This window comes from Corythoichthys intestinalis, chromosome 22 (genome assembly GCF_030265065.1).
Source record: "Corythoichthys intestinalis isolate RoL2023-P3 chromosome 22, ASM3026506v1, whole genome shotgun sequence".
In the NCBI taxonomy this organism is placed as follows: domain Eukaryota; kingdom Metazoa; phylum Chordata; class Actinopteri; order Syngnathiformes; family Syngnathidae; genus Corythoichthys; species Corythoichthys intestinalis.
The window spans coordinates 9,968,928-9,991,493 of NC_080416.1; the positions used below are offsets into that span (position 1 = coordinate 9,968,928).

The 22,566-nt window shown below is 36.9% G+C and overlaps 1 protein-coding gene across 1 annotated transcript in view; it reads left to right on the forward strand.

The window, feature by feature from the left end:
- The window catches only part of cpne4b (copine IVb), a 63,675-nt gene that overhangs the window by 1,078 nt on the left and 40,031 nt on the right, over positions 1 to 22,566 (forward strand). The window contains exons 3-7 of the mRNA XM_057827794.1: positions 2,806 to 3,292; positions 6,305 to 6,495; positions 11,347 to 11,526; positions 21,878 to 21,949; positions 22,047 to 22,121. Of these exons, the coding sequence (XP_057683777.1) occupies positions 6,325 to 6,495; positions 11,347 to 11,526; positions 21,878 to 21,949; positions 22,047 to 22,121 (498 nt within the window). The 5' untranslated portion in view covers positions 2,806 to 3,292; positions 6,305 to 6,324. The remainder of the gene's footprint in view (positions 1 to 2,805; positions 3,293 to 6,304; positions 6,496 to 11,346; positions 11,527 to 21,877; positions 21,950 to 22,046; positions 22,122 to 22,566) is intronic.

Here is a 22,566-nt window from a genome sequence, read left to right on the forward strand (position 1 = left end):
CGTAGATTGTGAGGATGGTGACCTCAAGCGGACAAAAGTAATACCTGCAGCTCACCAGTACTTTATACAGTGATCCCTCGTTTTTTGCGGTTAATGGGGACCAGAACCCGCCGCGATAAGTAAAAAATCGCGATGTAACACCCCCCACCTTTTTTTTTGTTTTTGTTTTTTTGTGTATTCAATGTATTCAGATTTAGCACTGGAAAGTTATACTTTATACACATACAAAGTTTTTTTTTTTTTTTAATTATACTTAGGATTTTTTTTAAACACGTCTGATACAAGGTGATTCAAAAAGAATGTGCCAAAACCATTGCGGTATATTTAAAAAAAGGACGCGCCGCCAGGGACTCAAATCCTGCACTGCCAGACGTGTCCCTCTGCTGACGCCAGTACACGTCCAGGCCCATCTGCGGTTCGCTAGATAGCATTTGGATGATCCAGAAGAGGACTGGGAGAATGTGTTATGGTCAGATGAAACCAAAATAGAACTTTTTGGTAGAAGCACAGATTCTCGTGTTTGGAGGAGAAAGAATACTGAATTGCATCCGAAGAACACCATACCCACTGTGAAGCATGGGGGTGGAAACATCATGCTTTGGGGCTATTTTTCTGCAAAGGGACCAGGACGACTGATCTGTGTAACGGAAAAAATGAATGGGGCCATATATCGAGAGATTTTGAGCGAAAATCTCCTTTCATCAGCAAGGGCATTGAAGATGAGACATGATGGGTCTTTAGGTAGGGCTTGAAGCATCGGCGGGACAAAGAATGACTGCTAGGGGGCGCTACATAGTGTATTTGGAATGTGTCTTTACAGGTATCAAAGATTGCATCTGTCTTGACCAGTGTTGTTAATAACAGCGTTAGAATATAACGGCGTTACTAACGGCGTTATTTTTTTCAGTAATGAGTAATCTAATTAATTATTTTTCTCATCTTGGCAACGCCGTTACCGTTACTGAGGCAGGAAAGTCGTGCGTTACTATGCGTTACTAAGTTGGTTGAATAAAAAAAGTCTGAGAGAAACGGACTCACGGAGACGAGAGAGCAGAGCAGACGCCGTTGCAACCGCGATGCGAGGTGGCTCCAATAATACCTGACTGTGCCATAGCTGACAAACTACGCCCACATGACACGGTAGATATCATATTATGGAACTAGATGCATATGACAGACACAGCTGCATTGGCAACATGTTTTAATGACTACATGCGTTAGTAAACAGCCGCCATCTTAAAGCAGTAGACCTCTCAGGAAGGCTCTGATGTAGAGATCCTTCCTCGCGAACCTAAGTAACTTTTTTTTTTTTTAATCTAAAATGCTCCTAAATCGGCAAAATCTTAACTTAAATCTATATTTAAATGATTAAACAGTTTTAAAACGTACACATGTTTAAAGTAGACAGAAGGGAACTAATGCAATAATGGGAGCAATTTTAACAACTTTAACGGTTGATTCACAACTTTAAATGACTTCCACACATAGCAAAGGTTACTATCTAGTTATCGCAATACCCTTGTGTCTAGTTAAGTGGAGGGTAAAGAATTGGGCTAGGGCCAATTGTCCCCCAAACCCTTTAAACTTCACATTGCGTGACCTGTTTTTTTTTTTTTTTTTTTTTTTTTTTTTTTGAGAAAAAAAAAAAGAAAATTATCACTAGTTACTTTGCCAAGTAACTAATTACTCTTACATTCAGGTAACTGAGTTACTAACGCAATTACTTTTTGGGAGAAGTAATTTGTAACTGTAATTAATTACTTTTTTAAAGTAAAATTAACAACACTGGTCTTGACCTGCCTGCATTTTGAAGCATTCTAAGGGGGTCAAATTGAGCTCAAAGGGGTTGCGGAACAAAGAATAAACTATAATAATAATAATAAAACCGAAGAACCACAATAGGTTACCTAAAAAAGAAAACATCGTCACCTGCATGTCCATACTGTTCAGTTATGGATGTGTTCTAAGTCAAATAAAATGAAATAAAATAAAATATTTATTTGTTTAGACAAAATCACAACAACAGTTATCTCAAGGAGAGAAAAAAAATGTTTTAAGGTGCAGTAGCCCTACGCTGGATTTCGACATTCTTGAGCATTGTAGGTTTTTTTTTGCCCCCCCAGGGATGAGATCCTGCCCCAAGTGGATGAGTTCAAGTATCTTGGGGTCTTGTTCACAAGTGAGGGTGGAAAACAGCAGGAGATCGACATGCTGATCGGTGCAGTGATGCGGACTCTGCACCGCTGCATAATAGTAAAAGAGGAGCTGAGCCAAAAGGCGAAGCTCTCGATTTACCAGTCGATCTACGTTCCTACCCTCACCTATGGTCACAAGCTGTGGGTCGTGATAACGGACGGAATAATAATAATCATAATTGCTAGTTTTTTTCCCCCCAAGTCATATTTTTTGCATTTTTGCTGTTCATTATGTTCAGGGTTTTTGTAAAGGAGAGGCGCTCATTATAAAATGCATTAGCCAGTTTGCCTCAAGGAAGCTCATCCACTACCTGTCCTTTTTCTTCCTCTATGACTACTTCATTTTGACCACTAGATGACGCAAAATCACACGTAACAAAGTCACCCAAACTGAACATCAGTTATTCTTTTATATTTAAGTCCAGATATCTGTCCGATATATCGGCTCGATCTTTAGTCAGGACTATAAATGAATATTAGATAGAATCTCATTTAATTTGTAAACGGCCCACTGACTCCACGCTTCATACTATATTGCTACATTTGAGAAATGCTGCCTTTAAATATTTTTTAATTCATCCGCAGAAAACTCATCTCGCTCTCTTTACAGACCACCGACCGGTCTCAGGTGCGCGGTCAGCGCTTATTATAAAACCGCCGAAGCGCATCCGAGCCAATCAAAGCGGAGAAGCGTCGACACTCCCACCTGCTCGGCCGCTAGATGCCGCTGGCAGACCGCGCCCGGATTCGACTGGGGGTCCTCGGATGCTGCGCGCCCGGCCCCCCGGAGGAGTCAGAGGATTACAAACTCCGGTTAAGTGGCGCACCGCCCCCCCTTCTCCTCCCATTTTTGCTCCGCGCGCATCCTGGCCAGCGCTCGCCCGCCGGGAATTGAAATGCGGCGCTAAGACTCGCTCGTCTGCGCCGTCCTTCCGCGGTTCTGCGGCGTCGTGGCTCGACTGAAATCGGAAAAGACAGAAGCGTGAGAGAGGACGAGGCGCGATGGGTCTGGAGACGGAGAGGTAGGCGCCCGGGATCGGCACGTCAACGGCGAGGGGAAGTTGTTTGCCTGCCTCGGGTCTTCAAGTCCAAGTAGGGTGAGTTTTGAGTAAAATTTATTTGGTTCTGATTTTCAAATCTGCTGATTTTATAGGGAAAAAGTCTCATTTTCTTTGACTTTTTTCTCTTAAGTCAAGACTACAGTATTAGTCTGTCTAAAATTGCGTGACACTGATTTTTTCCAATTGCAGGTCACAGAGTATGTGCTGTGATAGTTAGTAAAAGAGGGAAATTGATCATTAAAACACCAATTGACGGCAATAGGTGTCAATAGACGTCCAAACCATTTCAACAGGGAGGGGGCTGGAAGCGATCATTCGATCGCTTCCAGCCCCTCCCAGTTAAAATGGATTGGACGTCCATTGTCGTCAATGGCAGCCAAAGAGTTAAGCCATGCGAGGTCACAAGAGATGTTTTATAAAGAATTTAATTTTAGTCTTCATTCTTCTTTTTTAAATTTATAACAATTTGCTTGATTTTTTTTGGTTTAATTTTTTAAAATTAATTCAATTTTGAAATATTAATGATTTTTAATTAATTAAAATAAATCAATGTTTTTTGTTTTGATAAAATTTGGAACCTGTGAGTTCGTGTGAGAGGAACTCATCACTGCAATTGAGTTGAATGAGTCAACTCGCTTCGTGGGTGAGTTAACTCACTTGCTGCGGATCGCCAGAAATGAGTTAACTCACCCGCTGTGATAAGTTAAGTCACTTTGCGTTTGAGCATATTAAGTTACGAATGAGTTAACTCACATGTGACAGATGAGTTAACTCACTTTTTGCAAATGAGTTAACTGACCGTTTTGCGAATGAGTTATCTCATTCGCCAGAAATTAGTTAACTCATCCGCTGTGATAAGTCACTTTGCGTTTGCGTTTATTAAGTCAAAAATGAGTTAACTCACGTGTGACAGATGAGTTAACTCACTTTTTGCGAATTAGTTAATTCACAGAAATCGGTTAACTCACTGCGATAAGTTACTGTAAGTCACTTTGTGTTTGTGTTCATTAGGTTAACGAGTTAGCTCACGTGTGCTGGATAGGTTAACTCATTCTACGCAAATGAGTTAACTCACTTGCCATTGATGGTTTAGGACAGGTCTCTTGCTGCAGATGAGTTTACTCACTTGTCGAGATTGAGTTTGCTGACTTTTTACAAATTAGGCATAGCATTCCTCCCGGATAAGTTAACATTCAAACAAGTTAACTCATATTTTGTGATTAACTAACTCACCAGAAATTACTTAAGTCACTCACTGCAATTGAGTTAACTCACCCACTGCCATAAGTTGTCACTTTGTGTTTGAGTTCATTAAGTTAACGAGTTAGCTCACATGTGATAGATGAGCTAAATCACGCTTTGCAAGTGAGTTAACTCACTTGCCATAGACAATTTAGGTCTCTTGCTGTGGATGAAGTTACTCACTTGTCGAGATTAACTCACTCGTCAAACCAAGTAAACTCACTTTTCACGAATGAGTTATAGCACTCGTCCTGGATAAGTTAACAAACTTTCAAATGAGTTTACTTACATTTTGTGATTAACTAACTCACCAGAAATTAATTAACTCACTCACTGCAATTGAGTTAACTTACCCGCTGCGATAATTTAAGTCACTTTGCGTTTGAGTTCATTAAGTCACAAAAAATAACGAACCCACGTGTGACAGTTAACTCCCTCATCGCAAATGAGTTAACTCACCTGCCATAGATGATTTAAGTCTCTTTGAGGCCAATGAGTTTACACACTTGTCGAGATGAGTTAACTCACTTGTCTAACTGAGTTAACTCACTTTTCACGAATGAGTTATACCACTCGTCCTGGATGAGTTAAATCATTTTCAAACGAGTTAACATATTTGTGAACGAGTTAACTCAGCTTTGAATGCATTAACTCACTTTTAGCGGGTGAGTTAAGTCACTCACTGCGATAAGTTAAGTCACTTTGCGTTTGAGTTCATTAAGTCACAAATGAATGAGCCCAAATGTGATAGATGAGTTAACTCCCTTGTCGTAAATTAGTCAACTCACTTGCCATAGATGATTTAAGTCTCTTTGATGCGGATGAGTTTACACCCTTGTCGAGATGAGTTAACACACTTGTCAAACTGAGTTAACTCACTTTTCAATAATGAGTTAAAGCACTCACCCTGGAGTTATCGAGTTAACTCATATTTGTGATTGAGTTAACTCACCTTTGAATGAGTTGACTCAATTTTTGCGGGTTAGTCAACTCACCACTAATGACGCACTCACTGCAATTGAGTTAACTCACTCATGTAATAAATTAAGTCACTTTGCGTTTCAGTTCATTAAGTCACCAATGAATTAACTCACATCTGACAGATTAGTTTACTCACTGGTCGGGTTTGAGTTAACTCACTCGTCACGGATGAGTTATAGCACTCGTGCTGGATAAGTTAACTCACCTTCAAATGTGTTAACTCACCTTTGGACTCGTCAACTCTCTTTTTGTGATTTGTTTAACCCACTTTCGAATGAAATAACACACTTTTGCGCTATTTTTCAACTCACCGGCCGATGAGTTAACTCACTCGTTGCGGTTATATGAACTCATCGGCTCCCACTGACTACGATAGACAACAGACAAACAAGTGTCACGTCAGTAAGTACACATCTCATTCAGCTCCACTTCGCTAAAAATAATGGCCACCAACTCCGCACACACATGAGAATCATGAATTATGGAGGACAGGGCAAGCCGGATCCAGGTCAGAGTCAGACCCAGTTCCAAGAGCTTCATTCCCGAAGGAGGATACTACTAGACCAATGCATTAATATTCACTTTGTAGCATATAGCACATCTGCAGGCCTGCGGTTATCCTTTGGGGTGAGACAAACTGGCCGGAGGCGAGCTGCTATTTCCACATAATGGACCCACAAATGGATCTGAGATCTTTATTGACTTCATGTCTTCAGAATAATAGCTAGAAATTGCTGTCAGACGACAGCGAGTACAATAAAAAAAGTTGACACACCACACCCCTGTTGAAATACTAAGTTTCTGTCTGTTCTCCTCTTTCTATAGTGCGTGATTGCGCATTGACGATGAGCAATATCTACGAGTCGGCGGAGGCCACGCTGGGCTTCATCAGCTCGCCGTGTCTGACCAAAGTGGAGCTGAGAGTGGCCTGTCGGGGAATCTCCGACCGAGATGCCCTCTCCAAGCCCGACCCTTGCGTGGTTCTCAAGATGCAATCTCACGGGCAGTGGTTTGAGGTACAGCAAGAGCAAGGGAACTACCGTATTTTCCTGACTATACGTCGCACTTTTTTCATACTTATACTCAGGTGCGAGTTATAGATTGATACTTATACTCGAGGTGTGCCCTCTACTTCAAGTTAGTGCAGTTGTCAAAAAGTGATACTAAAGATGAAGACTTGAATGGATTTGGTAGTGATTTGGAGTGAGATCTGTGAGAAAGCTACAGTGGTATGAAAAGGTATTTGGAATATTGGATATTTTGGAATTTCTCCCATTTCTGCATAAAATCACCATCAAATGTGAGCTGATCTTTGTCAAAATCACACAGATGTAAAAACAGTGTCTGCTTTAACTAAAACCACCCAAACATTTATAGGTTTTCATATTTTAATGAGGATAACATGCAAACAAAGACAAAAGGGGGAAAATAAGTAAGTGAACCCTCTGCCTAAGGAGACTTAAAGAGCAATTGAAACCAATTTTTACCAAACAATTTACAGTGCCCTCCATAATTATTGGATTTATAATAATTTTGTGTTTTTTAGCTTCTAATATATATTTTTTAAATAATATGGGACCTTCAATCCAACCTTCAATACAAGTGCATTTATTCAGTGGGGAAAAAACCCGACATAAAGAAATAATTATTTGACATCAAATAATGTGTGTCACAATTATAAGCACCCCTGGTGTTAATATTTTGTACAACCCCCTTTTGCCAACAAAACAGCACCTAATCTTCTCCTATAATGTTTCACAAGATGGAAAAAGACAGAAAGAGGGATCTTCAGTCATTCCTCTTTGCAGAATCTCTCTAAATCATTCAGAGACCTCTCCTCTGTACTCTCACCTCAGCGCACCCCGCAGGTTTTCAATGGGGTTGAGGTCTGGGGACTGAGATGGCCATGGGAGGAGCCTGATTTTGTGTCTGCTGAACCATTTCTGTGTAGATTTGGCCATGTGTTTAGGGTCATTGTCTTGCTGAAAGACCCAGTGACGACCCATCTTCAGCTTTCGGGCAGAGGGCAACAGATTTTGATTTAAAATGTCCTGGTATTTCAAAGCATTCGTGATACCATGCGCCCTAACAAGGTTCCCAGGGCCTTTGGAAGCGAAACAGCCCCACAGCATCACTGACCCATCCCCATACTTCACAGTGGGTATGAGGTGCTGTCTACACGCCAACAAGCTGTTTGGGAGGCATGCACGGAGAAAACCTTTCCTCACTCACAATCATAAACGCAAACGTCTGGAGTTTGCCAAGCGGTATTGGGGGTTCAACTGGGACCGTGTGCTTTGGTCAGATGAGACCAAGACTTAGCTTTTTGGCAACAAACACTCTAAGTGGGTCTGGCGTGCCACAAAAGATGCGCATGCTGTAGAGAAAATTATTAGAAGCTAAAAAACACATAATTATTATAAATCCAATAATTATGGAGGGCACTGTAAGTCAGGTGTGAGCCCAATCACAGATGAGTGGTTTAAAGGTGCCCTGCCCACTATAAAACACACACCTGGTTAGAATTGTCTTGATGAGAAGCATTGTCGAATGTGCATCATGGCTTGGTCAAAACAGCTGTCTGAAGACCTGCGATCAACGATTGTTGATTTGTATAAAGCTGGGAAAGGATACTAAGCCATCTCTAAAAGTCTGGATGTTCATCAATCGACAGTCAGAGAAGTTGTCTACAAATGGAGAGAGTTTGGCACTGTTGCTTCTCTCCCGAGGAGTGCCCGTCCAACAAAGATGATGCCAAGAGTTCAGCGCAGACTACTCAAAGAGGTAAAAAAGAACCCTAGAGTGTCTGCTAAAGACTTACAGAAATCACTGGCACAGTCTAATATCTCTGTGCACACTTTACTATATGTAAATCTATGGCCAAGAATGGTGCTCATGGGAGGAATCCATGGAGGAAGCCACTGCTGTCTAAAAAAACATTGTTGCTCGTTTAATGTTGGCAAAAAGGCACTTGGACACTCCACAGAAATTTTGGCAAAATATATTGTGGACTCATGAAACCAACGTTGAATTGTTTGGGAGTAACACACAACGTCATGTGTGGAGAAAAAATAGAACAGCTCACCAACATCAACACCTCATCCCCGCCGTAATGCATGGTGGAGGGAGTATCATGATTTGGGGCTGTTTTGTTGCCTTAGGGCCTGGACTACTTGCAATCATTCAAAATTTCATCAGGACGTTTTGCAGGAAAACCTGAGACCGTCTGTCAGACAGTTGAAGCTAAAAAGAGAAATCAACTTTAGAATGGTTTCAGAAGAACAAAATACACCTTCTGGAGTGGCCAAGTCAAAGTCCAGACTTGAACCCCATTGAGATGCTGTGGCATGACCTAAAGACAGCTATTCCTGCCAAATATTCTGACTGAACTATTGCAGTTTTGTAGAGAAGAATTAGATTAGTCCTGATAGTTATGCCAGACTGACCTGCAGCTACAGGAAGCATCTGGTTGAACTTATTACTGCCAAAGGGGGGCCACAAAACATTAAATGTGACGGTTCACGTACTTATTTTCCCCCCTTCTGTCGTTGCTTGCATGCTATCCTCATTAAAATATGAAAACCTATAAAGGTTTGGGTGGTTTTAGTTAAAGCAAATGCTGTTTTTTCATCTGTGTGATTTTGAAAAAGATCAGATCACATTTGATGGGGATTTTTTTGCAGAAATGTGAGGAATTCCAAAAAGATCAGATACTTTTTCATATGACTGTATTTAGCACTTTATTCTCTGTTTTATTACTGCTGTACTGTATAATGTTTGTGCTTGGTCTCTGATTAAATAAAATGACCTCCCCAAAATTCGACTTATACTCCAGTACGATTTATGTATGTTTTTTTCCCCCTCGAAATTTTTGGTTGGTGCGACTTATAGTCCGAAAAATACGGTACAATAAAAAAAAAAAAAAAAAAAAAAAAAACAACGCAACAGTTTTAATGCATCGCAAAAATGCTTCCAGCCCCTCCCATTTCACACGGTTTGGACGTCTATCGCTGTCAATGGCAGGCAAAGTGTTAAATACAGCACCTGAACCTCACATGTACTCCCTTTACATAATGTGTTATCTGCAATACTCACAAAAGTGATTTTAGAGACACATTTGTGCCATTCATGGCTGACCTTCACGTTGAGCGAGTTAACAAAAGCCCACCAGACTGATTTATGTTTCTATTCCTTTCTACCTTAGGGAGAATAGAAGCTAATAACAATTCTATTCTCCATGTAGTCAAACAGCTAGTTGATAAGTTTGCACAATGTAGCGCTATTGAAGCCAAAATCAATGCACACACCGACTTAATGACAAGCTGTCTTTTGTGTACTTCTGATTATTACATTAAAAAGTCCAACATAATGAAAATGGGAAAAAATGGAAAGTTTAAAACGCCGTTAGGGTCCAATAATTGGTGTCCGGGCTGCTGATTAATATTCATAAAAATGATAAGCAACCGACAAGGTGACAAGTAATTAGTTATCCAATTAATTGGCAACATTGAAAGATGCTAAAAAATGTCCATATCCTCTTTTTTGAGCTGCCGAATAGGAAATATTTCTCTATTTATTTGTATTTATTTCTGGCGAATTTTAAAAATTTTGTTTTAAATTAAAAAGATTAAAAGAAAATAAAACAGATTTGCGTTTCTACTTCTGTCAATTAACTTTATAAAAAAATGTGTTGAAAAATATATTCTTTTAAATGGATAAAGCTAAAAGAGTAAAACTATTGTTTATTGATTAATTATTATTATTATTAATTTTATTATTGTCACTTTTTAACACCTTGGATGTACTGAACGTAACTCACTGGGTGCCACTGACAGCGATAAAAAAGTAAAACAAGTACTTTTGTCCAAATTTTTTTTAAAAATTTAAATTAAAGCATATTTCTTCTTTAAATAAACAAAAAGGAATAACAGTGTTCAATTAATTTTAAATTATTTTTTTACATTTGTTTTTAAATTAAAAAACACAAAAGAATACATAGAAGGTCAAGGTTCTCATTTGTACATGTTTAAAAAATATTCTTGAATCATTTTAGTCCTATTCATGTTAAAAACAAGTTGTTTTAAATACATAAAAAGGGAAAAACGTTTTGTTTTTTTTTTAAAATAAAAAAACAAGTAAAAAGGGCTAACGGTATTGGTTTTTAATTTATTTTTTAAAAAACTTTTTACATCGAATTTTAATGAAAAAAAAAAAGAAATAAAAGAAGGATTCTCTTTTGAACTTCTACAATTTTTAAAAAAATTTATGTTGAAACAATTATTCTTTAAATAAATAAATAAACCAAAAGGAAAAATAGCGTGATTTTAAATTTAGTTTAATTAATTTAAAACAATTTTTACACATGTTTTTAAATTAAAATAAATAAATAAATAACAATAAATAAATGAAACAGTCAAGGTTGTCTTTTGTACATATTTAAAACTTGTTTTTGATTAATTTTAATCCTGAAAAAACAAGCTATTTCAAATAAATAAAAAGGGAAAAACTGTATTCAAATAAAATATATTAGTTTATTATATTAAATAAACAAATAAATAAATAAAACAATTTTTTTTTTGTAATTAACTAAATATATTTTCCTCATTTTTATTTTATCCATGTTAAAAATATATTCTTTTTGACAACAATGATAGTTATATAATTGCATCATATTCATAATCTAACATTTCTCAGTCCATAGTTTTTGCTCCCACTACTGAATTGTTCAACCCAGAGTAAAAAAAACATGACTTATACATGAGCATAATGACTCAACTCGCCACAAAACATGATTAATCAACTACCAAAATAACTGTGGCAGCCTTAATCGATGTAAAGCGTATATAATTGTGTTTGTGTTTTGGTAGGTTGACCGCACTGAGGTGATCCGCAGCAGTAGCAGCCCGGTTTTCTCCAAGATTTTTCTTGTGGATTATTACTTTGAAGAAGTCCAAAGGCTGCGTTTTGAACTTCACGACATCAGCTCGGGCAACAATGGCCTGCGGGATGCTGACTTTCTCGGGGCTATGGAGTGCACTTTAGGGCAGGTTGGTTATATTTCGAATATTTAATGATCATATATACAATTTTTACTCATTGATTTGATAATTTTATGACTGGTTTACTGTTGTTTAGTGTTTTTTATAACCATGTTGTCCATTATGTCTAGCAGCTAATGCTGCAGCGATTAAGTCATTCGGTGCCATTGACAGTGATAGAAATCCATCGTGGTCAATAGCAGTGAATGAGTTCCTCTACAAATGAATCGGCAACTGTATTGATAGTTGATTTATCATGGTTTTAATCATTAAGAGGCATTGTTGGCTTAAATTTTCCAAAATTCTTTTTCGAGCATCGTAATTTTAAATGTTTAGATTTTGAATTTTATAAGCAAAAAAAGGAAGAAATATTCAGTACTAATTTTTGGACTATAAGCCGCAGGATTCAAAATGAAGGAAAAAAGTAGCGGCTTATAGTCCAATGCGGCTTATCTATTGATTTATTTGGGTTAATAGGTAACACATGCCTCCTAGCATGCGTTGCAGTGCCAACAATGTAAACACCAATCAAAATTCATGTTCTGTGCTATTTTTCTATTCAGTTACTGTTCCAGTTGTTTCATTAATTGCGAAGTTATGGTATTTGGGAACACTTTATTTCACAGCAGTGTCATAAGACTGTCATAATTATGACTTGACACTATCATGGGCATTACTGAATGCTTATAACAGATGTCGTTAAGTGTCATTCGACAAGTTATGTTAATAACGCCATTTATATCCAGCTCGGATCTTTTACATCCATTCAAAAGTGAGATCATTTGCCGGATAACAGTAATGACTTCTATTATAAACATTCATTAATGCTCGTGACAGTGTCATGTCATGATTATGATTGTGTAAATACAGTCTTTTGGCGCCACTGTCAAATAAAGTGTCACCAAATAGCATAACTAGGAATAAATGAAACAATTGGAACAGTAACAGTTATAAATAATTAGCACATAACATGAATTTTGATTGTTATTTTCATCTGGAGCACTGCAATACATGCTAGGAGGCATGTTGGACAAAAACCGGGTTGACAGCAGGTGGCAGTAAAGGTTGAATGTCTCCCCCAAGGGAGCAGTAATGGCCAAATGAAGCTTATTGAAGCAATGAAGCTTTGCAGCCAATTGATTCAAAGCTTCATGATGGTTCATTTGGTCTTATGACAGTCGTTATGATGCCGATTGTCAAATAAAGTGCTACCAGTTGATATCTTTTGGTCTAAATATCCCATAATACAGTGAGAACAGCTGCGGCTTATAGTGCAGTGCAGCTTATCTATGAACAAATGCCATTTTCGTGTCACATTTGGTGGGTGGCGGCTTATAGTCAGGAGCGCCTTATAGTGCGAAAATTACGGTATTTTTGTTTTTTCAGTTTTTGAGTTGTCATTTTTTAATTTGAAAAGTGAAAAACTGTAAATATTTGATTTTTCATTTACACATATTTTTTATTTATATGGAAACATGAAACAAAAATGTTAAAGTTTTACATTTATTTAATTTTAATAAAAAAACAAACACATATATTTTATTTTATTTATTTTTTAACATATTTAGTAAATATTTTATTTAACATTTACATGTTTTTAATTTGTTTACATGAAAACATGAAGCAAAAAGGTTTATATTTATTTGTAATTAAAAAAAAACATACATTTTAGAAAAATAGTTTCCTTTATTTTAATTTTTTCAAAACATATTTAGTAACTATTTTATTTTTCATATCCACATTTTATGATTTATTTACATGAAAACATGAAACAAATGATTTCAAAAGTTTTATATTTATGTATTTTTAATTAAAAAACAAAAACATAAATTTTCAAAATATGTTCTCTATTTATCTATTTATTTTTAAAAACTTATTTATTATTTTTATCTTTTTAAACTTCTATTCTATTTAAAATATCCTATTTTAAATTGAAAAAGGGAAAAAAAGCAGTAATTTTTTTCAAATCATTTTTAATTGTTGTTTATTTTATTTAAAACAAACAGAGGGGAAAAATGAACAAAACAAAAAAGATTTAACTGAATTTTGTTACAATTTAATTTTAGCGAGAAATATGACATCGACTAATAACGTCACACAAAAAGACGTTGTGGGCCAAATCTGGCCCCCGTGCCGCGGTTTTCTGGCTACAGAAACCAATTACTTGTTAAGAAAAACTAGTTGTTGTGAAAACTAAATTTTCAGAACAATTTCAACAATTTTTTGTTTTTTTGTGTGTTACGCAAGGCGTAACCTCTAAGTATTTTATCACATTATCTTTCATATTTACCACAGGTACAGTTTATCAGTTATGCAACAATGCAGCATACGTGAGACTACGACAAGTGTCTATATATGGAATTCAGTATCACACAATGTGTCCAATTATTCCAGTGATAGGGAGCCGAAGCTCTGCAGTGCACTGAATCCCAATGGGATGTTTTTGCCTGAAGTCAGCTGCTGTCACTAACATTATGGGATAGAAGTCCTTGAGCCCCGACTTGCGGCACTGACCCGAGTAAAACTCATTTCGTCTTGTATATTCTGTGGAAACGCTCCCTAACTGGAGTTTTCGCTTGCTCAGCCGCATTGACGACGATCAGTGTTCAATCCAATTTGACTGGGATTGAGTGATCATGTTTCACTGCCAATCATGGTGATTGACGTCTAATCCATTCTGACTGGGAGGGCTGGCAGATTAGACGTTGATCCCTGTTAATAACACTGAAACATGACTATATGAACTAGAGATGTCCCGATCGATCGGCATCCCGATCGATCAGGTCCGATCACGTCATTTTCGAAGTATCGGAATCGGCAAAAAAATATCGGACATGCCTTTTTTTAATCTACATATATTTTTTAATTAAATCGTTTTCTAATTGTATTTAACGTTACAGACATAATATGTTACACTCATCCAGAGTCTTTAGTTTAGGCTTAAGGTAGGGTTATCAAATTTATCCCGTTAAGAGCAGTAATTAATTAAAAAAAAAAAAATTATCACGTTAAAATATTTAACGCAATTAATGCATGCGCTGCACGACCCACTCACACATTGTCGCGTTCAATCTGTAATGGCGCCGTTTTACCTATATATAGAGCTAAAAGGCAGCGTAAAATGAGTAGAGTGAATTTTGGCAGCCTTTGGAGCCGTTTTTTAATTGGCTAAAGCCTTACAATCCCCCTCCCTATGATTAGAAATAACATGGGAAGCAATGCGGGGAAGAAAGGTAGTAATTGATCTTTTTCTTAATACCCTATGTTATTTCCCAACGCAGAGAAGATATATCAATTGGTACCACTACGCACAGTCATGGTTGCACTTCCCATCATGCATTTGGGCAGAACAGTTAAATGGCTACAGTATCATTTACTGAAAGCTCAACAAATACACTAGATGGCAATATTTAGTCACAATATACAAAGTCACATTTATCCTTTAAGAATGACAAGTCTTTCTATCTGTGGATCCCTCTCACAGAAAGAATGTTAATAATGTAAATGCCAACTTGAGGATTTATTGTCATAATAAACAAATACAGTACTTATGTACTGTATGTTGAATGTATATATTCGTCCGAGTTTTATTTATTTTTTTCTTAATGCATTGCCAAAATGTGTATGATGTGTATCATGTTTTTTTGCTCCCGATCCGATCCCGATCGTTTTAGTGTGAGTATCTGCCGATCCCGATATTTCCCGATCCAATTGCTTTTTTTTTTTTTTTTTTGCTCCCGATTCAATTCCAATCATTCCCGATAATTTTTCCTGATCATATACATTTTGGTAATGCATTAAGGAAAAAATGAATAAAACTCGGACGAATATATACATTCAACGTACAGTACATAAGTACTGTATTTGTTTATTATGACAATAAATCCTCAAGATGGCATTTACATTATTAACATTCTTTCTGTGAGAGGGATCCACAGATAGAAAGACTTGTAATTCTTAAAGGATAAATGTGACTTTGAATATTGTGACTAAATATTGCCATCTAGTGTATTTGTTGAGCTTTCAGTAAATGATACTGTAGCAGTTTAACTGTTCTGCCCAAATGCATGATGGGAAGTGCAACCATGACTGTGCGTAGTGGCACCAATTGATATATCTTCTCTGCGTTGGGAAATAACATAGGGTGTTAAGAAAAACATCAGCTACTACCTTGCTTCCCCACATTGCTTCCCACAATATTTCTAATTGTTGAGAGAGGGATTGTAAGGCTTTAGCCAATTAAAAAAAGTCTCCAAAGACTGCCAAAATTCACTCTACTCATTTTACGCTGCCATTTAACTCTACATGTAGGTAAAACGGCGCCTTTATAGATTGAACGCGACAATGCGTGAGTAGGTCGTGCAGCGCATGCGTTAATTGCGTTAAATATTTTAACGTGATAAATTTTTAAAAAATTAACTACCGCCATTAACGCGATAAATGTGATAGCCTACTTTAAGCCTAACCTAAAGACTCTGGATGAGTGTAAGAAGACATTTTGTCTGTAATGTTAAATATAATTGGAAAACGATTTAATTAAAAGATATATATATATATATTTAAAAAAGGCATGTCCGATATTTTTTTGCCGATTCCGATACTTTGAAAATGACGTGATCGGACCCGAAACGCGATCGATCGGGACAACTTTAGTCCACACATCACCATTTGGTTTTGTTTATTTAAGTGAACCACAAGTAGTATTGTTTGATTTAGGTATGGAATGAACACTTTAAACTTGACTTTCGGTTGATTTGGATTAATTCAACAAGTCAAGAAACCTTGAATCATCTAAGTCTCTGGATATTTTTTGCAAAATAGTCCCCACAATGGCTATGGAGATGTAAAAGACAATGATCCAGCTACCCACACTAGCGTTGCGATCGACTGGTTGATCAATGTAATGGTCGCTCATTGACACTGAAACATGACTGTGTATATGTAAAAGACCATGGTCCATGACGCCTCTACCTGTCAAATTGGATTGTACGTCTATCAGTCACTAGTAGTGAAACATGACCGTTGAGATGTAAAACACCATGTTCCATGACGCCGCTACCGGTCAAAATAGATTGGATGTCTATTGCTGTCAATGGCACTGTAACATGACGATGAAGATTTAACAAAACCGTGGTCCATGACGCCTCTCTTATTGGGCGCCGTTTGTAAAACAGTACATGCTGAAAATTACGACAACATTTTCTCACATTTAGCGCCACACAGTGTTTAAAATGGTGTGAAATTTTTAGAGTCACTTTTTTGTGTGTGTGCATATTTACAACATTATTTAGCAACTTAAATATTCATTTTTAGATCAATTTTGGAACTGAGTCTTTAAATCCAGAACTAAATATTTAATTTAAATCTTAACTTTATATCCTATATCCTAAATGTTAAATCAGGAAACGGTCGGAACTAAATATTTAGCTTAATATGCAAATTCACATGACTGGAGACCGGAAGTAACAAAATAGAAGCTGGTGGAGCAGCTCAGACTGTCTGTTTACGTTGCTTGAAAATGAATAAAAGCTACTCAACGGTGGCAGTCTGCTCTTAGACATGAGTCATTGTCATAATAACAATACATAGTAGGGCTGTCAAACGATTAAAATTTTTAATCGAGTTAATTACAGCTTAAAAATGCATTAATCGTAATTAATCGCAATTCAAACCATCTATAATATATGCCATATTTTTCTGTAAATTATTGTTGGAATGAAAAGATAAGACACAAGACGGATATATACATTCAACATACGGTACATAAGTACTGTATTTGTTTATTATAACAATAAATCAACAAGATGGCATTAACATTGTTAACATTCTCTTAAAGCGATCCATGGATAGAAAAACTTCTAGTAAAGTCCTTTGAGACCTCTGTTGTGATTGAGGGCTATACAAATAAAATTGAATTGAATAGTTCTTAAAAGATAAATGTTAGAACAAGTTATAGAAATTTTATATTAAAACGCCTCTTAATGTTTTCGTTTTATTAAAATTTGTAAAATTTTCAATCAAAAAAAAAAAACTAGTAGCTCGCCATTGTTGATGTCATTACACCATGCTCACTCCCCAAACCCATAAAATCATTTGGACCCAAGCGCCAGCAGAGGGCGCCAAACAACAAAAAACAAGTAACAAGTAACGAGCGAACATTACACTGCTGTCATTTTAATCTGAGCGGGGCATGTGCGTTAATTGCGTCAAATATTTTAACGTGATTAATTTTTAAAAATTAATTACCGCCCGTTAACGCGATAATTTTGACAGCCCTAATATATAGGTAAAATGCATATTTAGGAGAAACTATTTTAAGAGCATTTTGTGTGCTCCAGCTTTTATTTTGTTACTTCCGGTCTCAAGTCATGTGAATTTGCATATTAAGCTAAATATTTAGTTCCCACCGTTTCCAGATTTAGCATTTAGGATATAGGATATAAATTTAAGATTTAAATTAAATATTTAGTTCTGGATTTAAAGATTCAGGTACAAAACTTCTTATTTAAAAATGAATATTTAAGTTGCTAAATAATGTTGTAAATGTGCAAAAAAAAAAAAGCGACTCAAAAAATTTACACCACGTTTTAAACATTGTGTGGCGCTAAATGTGAGAAAATGTCGTAATTTTCAGCATGTGCTGCTTTACAAACGGCACCCCATACTCTCTCAGTCAAAATGGACTGGACATCTATTACACAATAGTACTGAAACATGACTATGGAGATGTAAGGACCATGGTCTATGACACCTCTACCCGTCAAAATGGATTGGACGTCTATCGCTGTCACTGGCAGTGAAACAAGAGCACTCGATGCTAGCCTTCCAAGTCAAAATGGATTGGATGTCTATTGCCATCCATGGCAATGAAACATGACTGTGTAGATGTAAAAGACCATGGTCCATGTCGCCTCTCAGTCAAAATGAATTGGACGTCTATCGCCGTCACTGATGTCATGACTGTTGAGGTGTAATAGAACATGGTCCATGACACCTCTAGCAGTAAATATGGATTGGATGTCTATCGCCATCACTGGCTGTGACTAATGACCCTTGAGGTGTCATAGAACATGGTCCATTACGCATCTACCTGTAAAAATGGATTGGATGTCTATCGCCGTCAATACAAGTGAAACAAGGGCACTTAATGCTCACCCTTCCAGTCAAAATGGATTGGACATCAATTGATGCTAGCCCTCCTTGTCAAAATGGATTGGATGTCTATCACAGTCTATGGCAGTGAACATGACTGTTGATGCAAAATACCATTGTGTATGACATCTAGGACTGCAATTAACAATTATTTTTATAACCGATTAATCGGACAATTAATTAAACGATTAATCGGTTAATCGGATAAATGTCACTTCTTTCAATTACCTTCACAATTTACCTTGAAGTTAATTTCGGCATGTTGTAAGTAGCAATGAAGACAAAATTGATGACTATTTCCTTCAAAAATAATATTTTATACGAGCTTCCTGACTTTATTTGACTGTAATCTACAATGTATCGATTATCAAATACGTTAATTTTATTACTGTAATTTTCAAACTATAAGCCCCTACTTTTTTCCTTCATTTAGTAGTCCAGTGCGGCTTATTTGTTGATTTGTTTGGGTTAATAGGCAACACATGCCTCCTAGCATGCATTGCCAGGGATGCATCTGGGAAAACTAAAAAAAGGGGCCAGTTGGCCACCTTGTGTCTGAAAAGGGGGCCAAATTCTAAAATTGATGGGGTCCGATTTAACTAGATTGCCGAAGTATACAAAACTGATTGAGATAAACCAAAATACATTCATTGGAGCATGATATTTCTAAATTGCAAATGAAAAACCATGATTTGAGTAAAATCTATTTTTCTAATATATCAACAAACAATTTTAATTCAATTTTAATTTAATTGGAACGCACCAAAACAAATGCAAGGTGATTATGGCTAGATTAGAGGTTAGATCTTGTGCCCGCCGGACTAATAAATTATATTTAAAAAATGGGATAAAACCGAGAGCAGGCTCTGAACGCTGTGGCGCCGCCCGCTTTTTCTTCTTCTCTTCCCGCTGTGGCGCTTGCGATTCGTTACAAAAGGCACTTTTATTTATGCACACAAAGGCAACACAAATGTGATCCTTTTGAATCTTCTCCTCTTTGTGTCTGTAAAACTGCATGTTTTTTTTTTTTTTTTTGTAATATTACTTTCCCAGCGTTATTTCACTGTATAAATGCTTTTATAATGATCATAAAAATATGTAGACTATTTAAACATTAAGAAAACTTGCGTTTTTTTCCTGCCGACTGAGAATTCGTTACGAAAGACACTTTTATTTATGCACACGAAGGCAACGCAAATGTGATCCTTTTGAATCTTCTCCTCTGTGTGTCTGCAAAACCGTATGTTTTTGTATTATATTAAACTTTCCCAGCGTTATTTCGTTGTGTAAATGCTTTTATAATTATCATAAAAATATGTAGACTATTTAAACATTAAGAAAACTTGCGTTTTTTCTGCCAACTCGAAGAAATGAAAATAAATTGCTGCTGCTGCATTTTTTTTTTCCGCGTCACTCCAAGAAATAAAAAAAAAAAAAAAAAAAGAAATCGGGTTTTTCGGGCTGGGCCTGCAAATCTAGTTAATTGATCGGGCTCGGGCCGGGTCAGGCTTCAATACCAGCGGGCCGTGTCGGGTCGGGCTGGATTTTTCAGGCCCGATCTAACCTCTAGGCTAGATATTGCTAAAGCAAGATGGCAGACGACGAAAGTTAAAACCTCTGAAGGAAAGCGAACAGTTTTCAGTCGCTGTTTAACTAAATTTATTTCTTTAGCTATTTTAACAGAAGTATGTCATATGTGGCGCAGATCATGTAGCAATATGCGCCAATCGTAATAGACTTACGCAGGTGCTGGCGCGGTGGAGTTACAAAGTTTCGCCAGTGGCTGTCAAAATATGTAAATGGCGCAAGGGCGCGGCCCAGATGCATCCCTGCATTGCAGCGCTACAGATGTAAATAACAATCAAAATTCATGTTCTGTCCTAATTATTTATTCAGTTACTGTTCCAGTTGTTTCATTAATTGCTTGTTATGGTATTTGGTAACACTTTATTTGACAGTGGCGTCATAAGACTGTCATAAGACGGTCATAATTATGACACGACACTATCATGGGCATTTCTGAATGCTAATGACAGATGTCGTTAAGTGTCATCCAGCAAATTATGTTACTAACTCCATTTATGTCCAGCTCAGATCATTTACATCCATTCAAAAGTGAGATCTTTTGCCGGATAACACGAAATGAAATATGTTATAAGCATTTATTCATGCTCATGACGGTGTCATGTCATAATTATGATTGTCTAATGACAATCTTATGGTGCCACTGTCAAATAAAGTGTGACCAAATACCATAACTAGCAATTAATGAAACAACTGGAACAGTAACTGAAGAAATAATGAGCACAGAACATGAATTTTGATTGTTATTTACATCTGTAACGATGCAACGCATGCTAGGAGGCATGTTGAACAACTGTGTTGACAGACAAAAATGTGAATTGCTATTTTCCAAAGTAAAAGCAGATTTTTGTTCATGTCCTACTTTGACTTAACTAAAATATAATGAAGAAATCTGATAATATATACAACTGATAAGATATATGTTGCAATTTCAGGAATTTAGGCAAGTTTGAGGTGAAGAAGGTCCTGCACGATTAATCGGTCATCACAATATTTGTCGATTTATTTGCTAATAGATTAGTTGTCGATTAACCAAATGATTGTTGCACTTTTAATGACACCTCTCCCAGTCAAAATGGTTTCGACGTCTATCGCCGTCAATGACACTGAAACATAACGGCGAATGAGTCGTCTCCACTAACCGAGCAGTCTTTTAACCATAATTAAGTCTGCGGTGGTCCCTCCTTAACGACGTTGCAATCAATATTTTAATATGTGTTTTATTTATGAGTTTTGCTCGTTAAACAAGGGCAATTAGAGAGAAAAAATAGGCATCGTGCTCATTAAGAAGACCGATGACCTGAACTGATCCTCGGGAAATGCCAGATAAGCAGATTAAATCCTGTTTTCGCCACAAAAAACTCGATAAAACGTGAGTTTGTAGATGACCAGCTTGGACTCGAACACACGAGAAGAGGATTTTATTTTATTTTGAAGTGTTTGCCAGAGGTTTACTGAAATTGGATAACAGAAAGCCAACAGCATTTTCAATAAAAGTCTTATCAAGAGCTTTGTTTCATTAAAGCCGCATCGTGCTTTATGTTGTAAGAACACCCGAGGCAAAAGCGGAGGGATCATTGTAAGAAGTAAGCAGATAATGACCTTCTCCTGTATCGGTTTTTAGATTGTTTCTCAAAGGAAGCTCACTAAGGCGCTTCTGAAACAAGGAAATACTGCTGGGAAGTCTTCCATCATGGTATGACACTGTTTCACAGCTCTTCATCACATCACATCTCGCATTCGGCAACTTGATGACAACCGATGTGATAATGTTCTTGCTCCCCGCGTGAAAGGTGACGGCGGAGGAGCTGACGGGTAACGACGACTACGTCGAACTCTCCTTCAGTGCTCGGAAGTTGGACGACAAGGTTTGTATGACGGCGTTTTGAATGACTGCTAGTTCAATATTCTTGTTATTACGGGCAATTCATTGATACCACAATTCGCGTTTATATTACAATAAACTTTTGGAAAGACGACAGTTAAAGAAAAAAGTGCCCTGATTCCTCGGGTGGAAAAGGGAAAATAAGTGGGCGAATGAGGGGAAAAACAAGCGTAATGTGTGTAGTTATTTTTAGGTGTAGTGACAAATAATTACTGTAGTTTGGAAGAAAAATATCGGCACCTCAATTCTTTAGGTGGAAAAGGGAAAACGAGAGTGGATGAGTGGGGGAAAAAAAACAAATTTGTTTTGTGAAAGTGTAACTACGAACAAATAATGAGTTTGGAAACCTTTTAATGGGCACCCAGATTCCTTAGATGAAAAAGGGAAAAAAGGAGGGAAAAAAACAAATGTGTATAAGGTGTAGCAAC